Here is a 13286-nt window from a genome sequence, read left to right on the forward strand (position 1 = left end):
AAAGAAAAAATCAAATATGAGTTAAAATTGGTTTTCAGAACACTTTGAATAGGGGTTGTTCAATGGGCACTTTAAATTCATGAAGACTCACTCATATAAACCTTAAAATGTGTTATTATATCTCTTTGACTGACTGAGAAAGCAATACTCAGCATTTCACTCTCCCCTGAGTGACTTTCTATTTTCCTAACTGAAGGCAGACATGCTGCTTGACCACCCGGTGCATGTAATTCAAGAATGGAAGGAAGTACAAAAGCCACCGACCCTGACTCCTTCCTGTTGGCTTTTCACATGTGAAATTTACCTATCCATTGACCGAGATGATTCCACCCTTTCCATAATTTTCGGTATTATAACCTCCAGCTGGAGAAATGCAAGCTCTTGTGGTTTCAAATAAAGAAACGACCCAGAATTGATGTTTATGGTAGAGATGACAACTCCAGAATGTGCTAAGTCACTTTTGCTTAACCAATTTTAAATTTCTTTAAGCACAGTTGTTGACCTTGTGTTTTCCCTTCCATTTTCTTTAAAAAATATATATATAGCCTTGACACAAGAATGCAAAGGCAGTGGCTGCTGTTTTCTGAGTAACAACATTGCTGCAGAGCAATGCAGGGTTGAGGTTGAGTCAGCAGGACCTGGATTCAAACCTGGCTCCAGGGTGACTCTCCATCCTCACTCACATCCTGGTCTATCTGATGCAGACACAGGGATGCACCCTCTGCTTAGTTACCAGACACAGGTGATGAGCACTAAGACAGCATCTGGCTTATGCTGAGTGTTCCCTAAGTTATCTATCTTAAATTGTGATCATCATTTAAATAACCAATAGAGTCAATTAGACGTAGATGATAATACCTCCTGTCTTGAACCTTTGTCTTCAAGCTGGGCTTGTCTAAAATGTGTGGCCAGTCAACTCTGTTATTATATCACAAAATCATGAAGAAGCACCCTCAAATAATACTTAAGTTTACCCCTACTTTAAAAAAAAAAAATCATGTGCCACTTCCTCAGGTTCAGTTCCACGTGAATAAGAACCCCGCAGCCAAAAATGAACTTTCGCTGAGAGTTCACTGCTGCCGCACACTGTGGCAGGTGTACTCCCGGGCAGCAGTCACATGTTCGAGTGCTGAGTGAGTCAGAGTTTCCTCTCACGAGCACACAAGGTTAGAAACAGGTCACACGCTCTGAGTCAAACAATTGCTCGCGCTGAGTGTATGATTCAAAATCTGACCTTTGCTGAAATGTTATGTCATTCCCATCATTTCAATACGAAGGGAGATTAGGAATAACTTCATCAGATTCTGGAGCCCAGTGTTCTGGGACTAAACCCATAAAAAGCTCTTTAAAGGGGGCTGGCAATAAGCAATTCATTACTATTTATAACTGTCTTTCCGTCCCCACAAACATAAACGGCATTTATTCCTCAGATGTAATGTTATCATTCTGTACAATCATTGAAATAGAATTTGAAATGCATGTTAAAAAGCCATGTAAAAATAAAAGTAAATCACAGAAAGAATAATAAATAAAAGAGAAACCATTAGAAAGGAGCTTTCATTCCCTCCCCCCCACCCCCCCACCCCCCTTTGCTTCTGTCTGTCTTTGAGGGGAGCTCACCATCTAGTGGAAATTCTAGATAAGTGCAATCTTATTGCCATGGCTCAATGTTAAACACTGAGGGACTTTCCCCTCTGGTTTTAACAATCTGTATAGAAAGATTCCGTGCATAGTACTTAAATTTTGTTTGCATGCAGTTAAGCTATAGGAGCTGATGGCTATACCTGTACTATCTATATTCTAGAATGGAACAGTGTTTTCTGCTTTTTCCAGATATTGTCCCAATTTTTAAAAACAGAATAGCATTTTCAGGTAAAATAGGACAGAAGTAAAGCCCCATAAATTTTCATGTCATACTTTGAAAAGTTTTACTTCCAAAAACAGACTCAAAGTTACAAAACCTCCAGCTTTACTTAGAAAGCATCAATTAAAACACCGTTGCTTTTTTTTTTTTTTCTTTCTCCTCTGGAGTTCTAATCACATAAGAACATGTGATAAATGAGTAGTATCTTCAGATCACAGTTACTGTTACACGTTCCTTTCATGGAGGTAATGAGTTTATTTTAATAAATAAGAGAAAAGATGCATTTGAAGAAAGTGAAGTTTCAGTTTTTGTACTGTTTAAGACTCAAGATAGAGTAACAAAATTTCACAACAAGATGCACTGTGGAATGAGTACTGAGTAAGCAAAGGACTTGCAGATGGTAATGTAGGGGCTGGTTGGATCTATATAATATACAATATATGTGGACATCTTTTTAAAGAACATCAGATTAGTAGAAGTGAAATGGATAGCACTCAATAATAGTGTTTATATAACACACATGTGTAGGTATTTAGATGTATATGTGTGGAGATATATATATATATATATATATATATATATATATATATATATATATATATGACGATACACTTTACCTTTGTGTACTGTTTTAAGAAGACTCAGGAGGGATCATCAATTTGTGAAAGGTTAGAAAGGTGGCAAGTTCACTTTTATACTGTGAACAAGCCAAACAATTTTCTAAATTATGGTACTTCATGTACATCATTACTAAACAAAAGATGAGACCTCAGATCAAGCTGCTCAAATGAACATTAATAGCACTGAATGGTGAGAAGATACACCAATAGTGTAACTGTGAGAAGATCCACTTGACATAAAACATACAAATACTGTGATTGGCAAGAGTATTATAAATTTGCAAAATAACTTGCTTTCTTATTAAATAATAATTTGTCTCCGGAATTCTCATTGTTCAAATGTTCCAGCTGATACTTTTATGAATCTGGCGTGGTGGTGCATATTTGTATTAAGGAATGTTGTTTTATGCCCATTAGACATGTATAATACATTTTAATAAAATAACCTCTTTGTTCGAGGGAATTGAATTATTCATTATTTTGCCAAGTTCTTTCCTGTTGGAGCTTCTCACAAAGCAACCCCTGACTGTTTGACTTTCTAAATAGCCCAAGTGATTCCAAACTCTCTCTTTTTGCAAAGAGAAATGGATGTTAGAACTGGCGCTCCATAAAGAGATGCTTGTTTTCTCCCACACATTCACTTCCTTCAAAAGACCGGTCCAAACCACAGGCCAAGAAGTTAAATGGTTTCTTTGAATGGCAGATTAGATGACTGCCTTTTTTTTCCTTCAGCGCCGTATGCCCATACCGCCAAGCACACACCCGTGCACGCGCACACACATAAACACGCCAGTCGCACACGCTACACTGGTGATGTGCTCCGAGCTTTGAGTTTTGCTTATAAGAAAGGTCAGGAACACAGGAACCCCTGACTGTTCTTCCTCACAGCCTACCCCTAAGCAGCTAACAGATGGTTCCATATCTACACTGGGGTCTGAGGCTTTTCCTCCCAGGGACATGTCCCATTAGAGACAGAGTAGAAATAACAAAAGTTGATTCCAGGTAAGAGGCTTTTTTCATACTGCTGCTGTAGAAGATATTCATTTCAGCACAAGCCTACTTGGGACTAGGATTTGATTTCCTCTTTTATGAAGAGTGGGAATTGGATAAAGCCATTTCTAATGCCCCAGGCCTTAGAATCTCTATTTTTTTTTTTACAAGTCACTAAACTGCAGGATATTATGCTTCAATATTATATTTATAATATTTTCTTGCTCTTCTAAATCTGTTTTTGGGGAGACAGTATACCCCCAAAAGAGTCTATGGCTTTAAATAAGATACAATTTTGACAAGGCCTTACCTTCTGGACTTCTTCTACTCGCAGTGACAAACTGTATCTACACTGCTGGATGTAAAATGTGTGATTACATCGGTGTAATATGTGTGAAGCTGAGTGAGTGTGATTAACAGTGTCTCAGTGAATTAGGACACAGCACATTCATTCTCTCCCCCTGGCTTGATGGCCCACCATCATTCAACCCAATAGCAATGACCGAGGTGGACTTTGTACCATAGCTCAGCCCCATCACCCTGAAAAACCCCTCTCACTCCAGCTGGCACTTGGCTTCTCCATTTCACTGTCTACTCAAAGTCTTCACCTTCAAATCTCAAAAACAGCACAACTAGTCCTCAGGCCCTGCTCCTCCTCCCCGGGCATTCTTTAAGTTTTCTCATAGAACTTCTCACAAAATTGTGAAAATTCACACTATTCATCTCAAACCCACAAACAAATGTCCTACTAATTATGAATCGGATATTCACAGATAGGGGCAATTACTCCTTATCTCAATCAGAATCTAGTTCTTCCATGCCATGTGCCAGTTCACTAGTGAGTTTGGATCAGCACATCGGCTCCCTCTTTCTCCCTTCTCCCACCCACTTCGGAATGGCATTTACTCTCCTGATTATTTCGTTCTCATCCTGCTTAAAACCTGGACCAACCCTTCTGGGGAGACCACTCGGATCATGCAGGAGTGGCAATGCACACGTTGCAAAGACATCGGTCTGCTTCCTGTATCTTTATGACCCCTCACTTCCATCACCAACCTATGACCCATGCATCCTCATTGTAACAAATGCTTTCTGCCACCAGTGCAGAAAATCAACCTCCGAGTCTATGTGTTGTTTGTCTTAAACCATTATGTAACCTCATCTGTTATTAATGAATAATAATTGCCCCCAAAATATTTCCCATTCTTTCAAAAGACTACCAAAATTAAAGAATGCATAACTAATGTTATATCTAAAATACCCAAAAGAACATAAAAGTTCCATATCTACACATTTTTTTAAATTCTTCTCCAAAAACTAGGATAATAGAAACATTAGTTAATACACATACCCAAAACTTCACCTAAACAAGCAATAAATGATTATACTTTGTTACACAGATGGCCCTAACATAACAGTATCCAATTAATTGTTTTTAGTCACATTTACTCTCTGAAAAAAAAAATTTCAGATTGCTAAAATGCAAATAAAATTTGAAAGCAGAACTACTAGGTGGAGAAGACAGTCACTCACCGATGTGCACATAAATTATTAAGGTGAAGTCCATATTTCTCCTCAGCAGATAACCCATCCATCAAGAAGTGGAAAATGAGAAAGTTGCTCTGGCCAAGGGGTTGTGAAATGAGTCTGGATTTCTCTAGCATATATGTATAAATTCTGGCTGGTTAAGAAAACAGAAGTGGTTCTGTTAAATGGCATTATTAGTTTCATTTCCATAAATTTACACATATGAGTTAACTGCAAAGATAATAACACAACATCTTTTCAAACACAGACCTTTTCTAAACACTGTTAATAGACTTCATTCTTAGAGGAATTTTTTTAGGGTCAGAAAAATTAAGCAGAAAATTGTGAGAGTTTCAATATGCCCTCTCTCTTCCCTCTCCAACATATTGTTTCCCCTATTATTAACATCTTGCATTAGTGTGGAACTTTGGTTGTATACAACAAGTCTACTCGAACAAATGCAACTATCAATACTATTATAGTGCTGTGCCTCTTGTAAACATTGTAAGTGGTCAATTTAGCCAGACAGAATGATTATCAGTGTTTTTTATCTCAAAATTAATAAACACTATTAAGAAAATTAACATTAGACAGTTGCCAAAGTATATAAAGAAAGATGCTTTAAAATACCCCTATAATCCATGAGTCTAAAATTGGGATGAGGTGGTGTAGTTTCTTTTCCATTTCCATGTATATTTAGTCAGGTAACTGGCAATTTCAAAATGAGATCTAAATTATTAAATTTTCTCCTCTTTGTTGCCTTCCTAACTATAGTATTTGTTGGAAACATTTTTCATTTAATGTTAATAATATTAACCACATAGTAATTAGCGGATCGAGAGAATATTTTTTTAAAAATCTATACACACAGGAAATAAGCTGCTGTAGTTGTTCCCTTCTGTTATTGTCTACTCATTAATTAAAGAAATATCGAGTGAGAATGGGGGGGGCTGAGTGGTGACTTTCTGACCATCATGCTTTTAGACTCTGAGAAAGGGTTGACCTTATACCCATTTGTCCCAACCAACACATAGGCTTAATTTGAAGCATCATTCAAATCTAATCAAATTCCACATCAAAGAGTGGTTTCAATACCAATTCATCTAAATTCAAAACCAGTATAATTACTAATCATCCTAGTTAGCACATCTCCAGCAGTGAGTAAAATTGCTGTGGATTAGCAGGAGTCTGATCAGTAGCATTTTTAAAAATATGTATCTTAAAGGAGCTTTTAGATGGAAAAAAAAAACAAAACAACATAAAATAACCCAAAAATTCAAATTTCCATTTGAGACCTTTTATGTCAGAAATATTCTTGACTAGATATATACTTGTCACTCTGCATCTTTTCAGTAATCTACATGAGACTATATGTTTCTCAAAAGGTTTTGGTAGGATAAAAGATATATGTTTGCAGATTTTATATGCAGGCAAGTATTTTATAGAGCTCCAATCTGTGTTCAATATGATATAAAACAGAGAATATAAACTTCCCTCTCCTTCGAGAAAAACACATGCCTGCCTTCATTGCCTTTTTGACTTCTAGCACCAACTCTCTCCCTGACCCATTCACCTCATTATAAACCATGACCTGTTCCCAAAAGTCCCACCATGCCTTAAATTACCAATCGCCAGAAGCATACTATTTTTTAATATAACCAAATATTCTCTTTCACACTTAGCCATTTCTGTTGACTTCATTATTAATGATCATTAACTCTAAGTTCTTCTTTTTCAAAATATATTTTATTGATTTTTTTTTTTTTTTACAGAGAGGAAGAGAAAGGGATAGAGAGTTAGAAACATCGATGAGAGAGAATCACTGATCAATTGCCTCTTGCACACTCCCTACTGGGGATGTGCCCACAACTAAGGTGCATGCCCTTGACCAGAATCAAACCTGGAATCTTTCAGTCCGCAGGCCGATGATCTAACAACTGAGCCAAACCAGTTTTATTAACTATAAGTTCTCAACTAGAAGGCAAAGTATAGGAACTAGTCCTGAATCTGACATCACCAATCTCCATGACCCTCTAAACTTCTCTTTCCCCATCAGTAAAGGAGGATTAAAAGATACAAAGGTCCCAGGCTCCCAGTGCACTCCAAAAGGGAGGAATCCCTAGTTAGAGTCCCTACTCTACACTGGGCACTGTGCTGCAAGCTTTTCAAAACAATGCCTCATTTAAATTCTGTTGTGAACCTTTTTTTTTTTTTTTTTTTTTTTTTTTACATTTATACCCAGAAGACTTATCTCCAAAGCCCAGGCTGTCTGCACTAAAAGATGCTATTCTTCAAAGGAGATAAGATCAATTAGAGCTCTCTGAAGCTTTTAAAATAAAGTCCAATTGAGAGTATAATACTAAGGATAACTAATGATAATAATAAAGACTATCTTCTGGTTTGTTTTTAAAATCAAGATTTGACAATAGACAAGGCAAATGCCTTAATACATTTTCCATCCTATTTGTGTTAGCTTTACGTTTCCCAAAAAGATAGCATAGCCTTGGCATATTTATTGAGAGACATTTCCAATTGTTAGTATATGTCAATATCTACTGAAATAGATGTAGTTGTCTTTGGGTCACAGAAAAGATTAGAAGCCAACTATTCTTCACGTTTTACACATGGACTCTGGGTCCTCTTCCCTTTGTAGACACTTCAGCATATTTCTGCTTTGCCCACTCCAATGTGATAATCTGCTCTATGAAAAAAGAATATGGTTCTATTGTTAGCATACATAAACTCTAATTATGAAAAAAAAAAAAAAAACTTGGCCTTGATTTAAAAACTAATCCAGAGTTAATTATTGATAACCTTCTTTATCTATTTCAGTAATGCGTCCTTCGTTGGCAGGAATGAGTCCATGATGGTTTTTCGCAATTTCCTCCCTGAACTGAATAATGACTGTTTCAGTTTATTGTTCCTTTACAATGCCCATTCCTTAGATTCATTAACCTAACAAGTAGTTAATGCATGTCTACTATAAACCAGGGCGGACAAGATCTCTGCCATCAATGGACTTCATCCCTATAGCTCTGGTACAGGAACACACTACATCACATCTACATATTGACTCAATTTGTTCTGTGCTGATAGGCACTGGACACAATAAATGCTGTCCAGTCCCTCCACTGGACATTAGAACATCCGGTCATCAGGTAACAGAGTCTTTCATATTTGAACCCAGGAAATGTAAAGCAGTGGGCAGCATCTTTAGAATAAGCCGGTCCTGGTGTCCTACCTCAAGTCAGGCTATTTTATTTTATTTTTTAATATATTTTATTGATTTTTTTAAAAAAATTGATTATGGTCTCACATAATTGTCCTTATTCCCCCATTCCCATCCCAAACCCCTCCCTAGGTATGCCCCCCCTAACCCCCGTTGTCCATGGCCCATATGTATGCACACAAGTCCTTTGGTTGATCTCTTCCCCTTACCCCCATCCTCCCTTACTTTCCCTCTGAGGTTTGAGAGTCTGATCGCTGCTTCTCTTTCTCTGGGTCTGTTTATTTTGTTCATTATTTCCTCTAGATGTGTGAGAACATGTGATCCAAGAAATACCCTTGTAAGAACCTAAACTGCAACAAGCCATAATGGTTATGCTGAGAGGGAAATGAATCAGTCTGTAGTGAGTTCCTTTCTGGGCCAACAGTTCTTTTGCGTCCCAATTTCAATGCCAGATAGTTCCTTATGTGTACATGCCAGCCGTGATATTTCAGATCTGGTTGGTGGACAAATGGTAATGCAGGTCCGCCCGTCTCTGGTTTGGTCTTGGGCATCCTTCAGCAACACGCAGCTGCTGTCTGCTGGTATGCTGAGGCGTCGTCAGCATCTTCCATCTCTGAATTGTGTCTCTTCTGTCTTCATGGCTGGAGCGCTTCTGTCCAGATCAGGCTATTTTAACACAGTTGGTTGGTGTCACCTCACCCATCCTGCTCGAAGACACCCAGTTTCGGGGTGAGAAAGCACCCGGGAATCACAAGGAAGTAAGGTGGAAAGTTCTTGTGATTAAGTGAAAATACCCCTTCTCTGGAACATTCACCAGCTTTTTAAGGTATGCAGAATACATCTGTGTACACATGACCCTTTACACGGGAGCAGATATTTGCAAACAGTTGTCGTATTTCCCTGAGTCTTTTTCTTTTCAGTGTAAATGTGTTTACTTTCTTCAAAGCTCACTCGCACACATGGCACTTCAATTTTCACTTTCCTGATAAACATTTTCTGAATACATGCTTTATTTTTCTTCTTAAGTACAGGAAACAAAGAACTGAACTCCCAGTCTGACCTCTTCCCCTATCCCTTATGTTCTAGGCATTCTGCTTCTACTAATGAAGTCTCAATTAGCACTGGCCTTATTTATTTGTTTGCTGTTTATTTGTTAGTAGTTGTTTCATTCATAACATTTTTAAAAACTATGAAAACCACCACAAAATCATTTGGCCAAATTAAAAAAATAAAATAAAAAGGAACTACCCAACAAAGATAGGCAATAAGAAATGAATTAAGGGTTCTAATTAGGAGACCTGAATGAGTAGGATAATAATATGGGAAGTAGAGAAAAGTGGAGACTGCCTGCCTACCTACATGGGAGCCTGCATGGTTGTTTTGCTAAGAGGAGAATAAATGTGATTATGCACAATGCTCAAAGTATACAGAAATGATGCTCATCACTTTTTAATCATTCTAAGGGCACTTTGGAATCTTGAAGTGCCTCAGGTTCATCTTTATGAATATTCATTATGGCTGTGTCACAGCATGCTGCTGGCAGAAGCCGCGTGAGAGGTATTTGTGGATGTGATTCTGCTGAAGCTGTGTGGGACTGCGTGCTAATAGGGGCCACTGATTCAAGAAGCCTTCACATGTGAGTGCTCACTGCAGAGTGTTCTAGTGCTCTTTTATGTTTGTGTAACAACCATTTTATAAATTAGCATTCCTGGAGAAGAGGACATGTCAAATTCTATCCAGAAAAAAATTATTAAACAAAATCAGTAATGAATGACACCTTCATAGCCATTTAATATATTCTGACTTCGGTGAAGGGAATATCCAATGAAAAGGGTGGAAAAAGTCTTGCGACTAATACCCAGACAAGTGATTTCACCTTTATGCCAGTTAAATGTCAACATGAGTGTCCCGCTTTCCTCAGGTTGGGCTGGAAAAGTGCCTCTCAAACTTTAGAGTCCCAATCAGCAGGTCCGCAGTGGGGCCCGAGAGTCTACATTTTAACAAGCTCCAAAATATGCCCATCGTACTTATCTTCGGGCCACACACTGGAGTGACAAGGGGTTGAAACACAGCTTTTGGGATGTCCTACCCCCTTCCCTTCTATGGCTCCAAACACTGGCCACTGAAATCTCAGGGAAATTACTGTCACAGAGTGTTCAAGCTGTGCCTTTCATGAGGAGGAAGAGTCTCCCTTGGTAAGACTCTTAAAACCACACATAAAATAAAGACATTTGTCCCGAAACCGGTTTGGCTCAGTGGATAGAGCATCGGCCTGCGGACTGAAGGGTCCCGGGTTTGATTCCGGTCAATGGCATATACATTGGTTGCAGGCACATCCCCGGTGGGGGATGTGCAAGAGGCAGCTGGTCGATGTTTCTCTCTCATCAATGTTTCTAACTTTCTATCCCTCTCCCTTCCTCTCTGTAAAAAATCAATAAAAATAGCCGAAACCAGTTTGGCTCAATGGATAGAGCGTCAGCTTGGGGACTGAAAGGTCCCGGGTTCGATTCCGGTCAAGGGCATGTACCTTGGTTGTGGGCATATCCCCAGTAGGGGGTGTGCAAGAAGCAGCTGATCGATGACTCTCTCTCATCGATGTTTCTAACTCTCTATCTCTCTCCCTTCCTCTCTGTACAAAATCAATAAAATATATTTTAAAAAATCAATAAAAATATATTTTTTAAAAAAAAAGACATTTGAGCCTCCAGACCTTTCTCCTCTGAGGTCCCCCTAAAGCAGATCTTCAAATAGTGCTCTTAGCCATGGATTAAAAAACAACAACAAAAAAAAAAAAACGTTCCTATTGCAGAATTTAAGCCTCTGATCTTGACATCTAAAGTTATCTTTTTTGCCCTCTGTATGTATTTTTTAAACCAAATTTCACTTAGTAAACATTTGATTTTGACATAAACTCAGGCAAAATACAGATTTTTGTTTCTAAATTGTGATCAAAACTAACTTTTAGTTTCTGAAAGGAAGACAAAGTAACTTGAAGATGCCAAATAAAGTGGATAATTTTCAAAATATCATTAAATTAGCCAATATTTGTGTGCTAACAGCTATTACAAAACTCTAAGTAGACTAGGCATTCCACTTGCAATTACACTTACACTGTTCATTTCCATGAATAATTTGTTTTGGTTAGAAAGACGTAAAATTCTAAGTGAATTCTAAATGAGTTGAATTTATATAGAAGGTTTTCATAAAGTACACAGTAAATATTTAAACCAAATAAGAAACAGTTTCTTTGGGTTTAGATGGGTGATTATTGTAATATTTTGCTTTTGTTTTAATCCAATCATTTAAAAATATAGATTCCATTCTGTTTCAAGTAGATTATATGAAGAAATTATATACTCACATTATAATATATTTTGAGTACATATTTGAGTTCACTTCTATATTCAGCAAATATGATTCATTTCAACTCTTTTTGTTTTGGTTCCATATTATATCGTTTATACAATAATCATCTTAAAATCTCACCTCTCATTTCAAAATATTTTTTTAATTCAAAAACAATTTCAGAACTCATAACCTGATGGTTCAGATCTGCCCTCACATGTGCACACACACAGGCATGCACAGCATTCTGACACTGCCCTGTGTTCCTCTGCACTCTACTAGTAGCAAGTGAGACCTCCCTTTGCTCATTTTAAACTTACCTCCAGTTAACTGTTTCTTCCTCTCGCAGAATTGTAGTTCCAAATACTTTATGAAGCAACTGGACAGGTCATTAAGTGTTGTCTTAGCATGTCCAAAGGCTTCTAAAATGCACATGACCTATAGGAAAAGAGGACCATTTATTGAACTCAGTTTTGGGTTTTGTTTTTACATAAAACTAGAGAATAATAGCAAGGATGTGGAAAATATTCCATTATCTACTAAGAGGTTTCCCTATTCATTTAACCCCATGTTAGATGTTTGAAGTCCCTCTCCTGTACCAAACTACTGTACGTGGTTTCACTTTTTCACAGTTTCGATTACCTGGGGTCAACCATGGTCCTAAAAATATTAAATGGAGCCAGGCCAGTGTGGCTCAGTGGTTGAGCATCAACCAATGCACCCAGAGTTCACTGGTTGGATTCCTGCTCAGGGCACATGCTAGGTTGCAGGCTCAATCCTGAGTAGGAGACAGCAGGAGGCAGCCCTCTCAAATTGATATTTCTTCTCTCTCCTTCTCCCTTCCCCTCTCTCTAAAATAAAAAAAGAAAACATATTAAAATATATATTCAATAGAAAATTCCAGCAATAAATAATTAATGTTTTAAATTGCACAGTGTCTATCATGTGTAACATGATGAAATTTTGCTTCAGTCACCTCTCTCCATTCCACCCAGAAAGGAATCATCCCTTTTCTAGTGTGTCCACGCTACATATGCTACATGCCTGTTAGTCACTTGTAGCCATCTTGATTATCATATCAACTGTGGGAGATTAAAGTGCTGTGTCCAGTAATCCTTATTTTACTTAATAATTTTAATATAAATTTTTTAAAGGAAACTTTGCTTCTATTTTTTTAATTTTCTAGATACTGTTAGACCAAGGCATTCAATTAGCCCAGAAGTACTTTATATTATATTTTGAAAGACTATGAAAAACACTTGGATGTTAATCAAGTGTTGAGTTGTGATCATAAATACATAAAATATCTGTTTTGGAAGTTTGACTTTTTGAATTACATAAATACATCCACATAACTTCTATTAAGATGTAATGTTATAATTTTTATTTTGTCATTGTTGTTAATCTTTTATTGTGCCTAATTTATAAAATAAACTTTAACACAAGTATGTATCAGGTATGTATAGAAAATGTACACATTGATAAGGTGTGTGAATCAAAAGTCATATATATGCATGCTGTTGTGGTTTTGGAGGGAAGAAATTAAAGTTACAAGAATTGATAGAATATATTTTAAAAATAATAAATGCACTTAAATACTAGATTATAACCTTCTTTCAACTTTTACTTAATTTACACTCTTTTCAACACCAAACCCTTATGCTCCCTTCACCCTGTTATTGCTTCAAATCAACCATTCTCTCCCACATAA

At 37.3% G+C, this 13286-nt stretch overlaps 1 protein-coding gene across 4 annotated transcripts in view; it reads right to left on the reverse strand.

Moving 5' to 3' along the window:
• The window catches only part of MYO16 (myosin XVI), a 505283-nt gene that overhangs the window by 252350 nt on the left and 239647 nt on the right, over positions 1 to 13286 (reverse strand). For all 4 annotated transcript variants that reach the window (XM_084879972.1, XM_084879970.1, XM_084879971.1 and 1 more), the window contains exons 15-16: positions 11896 to 12013; positions 5008 to 5155 (exon numbers count right to left, since the gene is read on the reverse strand). In XM_084879972.1, coding sequence (XP_084736098.1) covers positions 5008 to 5155; positions 11896 to 12013 — 266 coding nt within the window. The remainder of the gene's footprint in view (positions 1 to 5007; positions 5156 to 11895; positions 12014 to 13286) is intronic.

This window comes from Pipistrellus hanaki (assembly GCF_964339955.1).
Source record: "Pipistrellus hanaki genome assembly, chromosome: 3".
NCBI classification, from domain to species: Eukaryota; Metazoa; Chordata; class Mammalia; order Chiroptera; family Vespertilionidae; genus Pipistrellus; species Pipistrellus hanaki.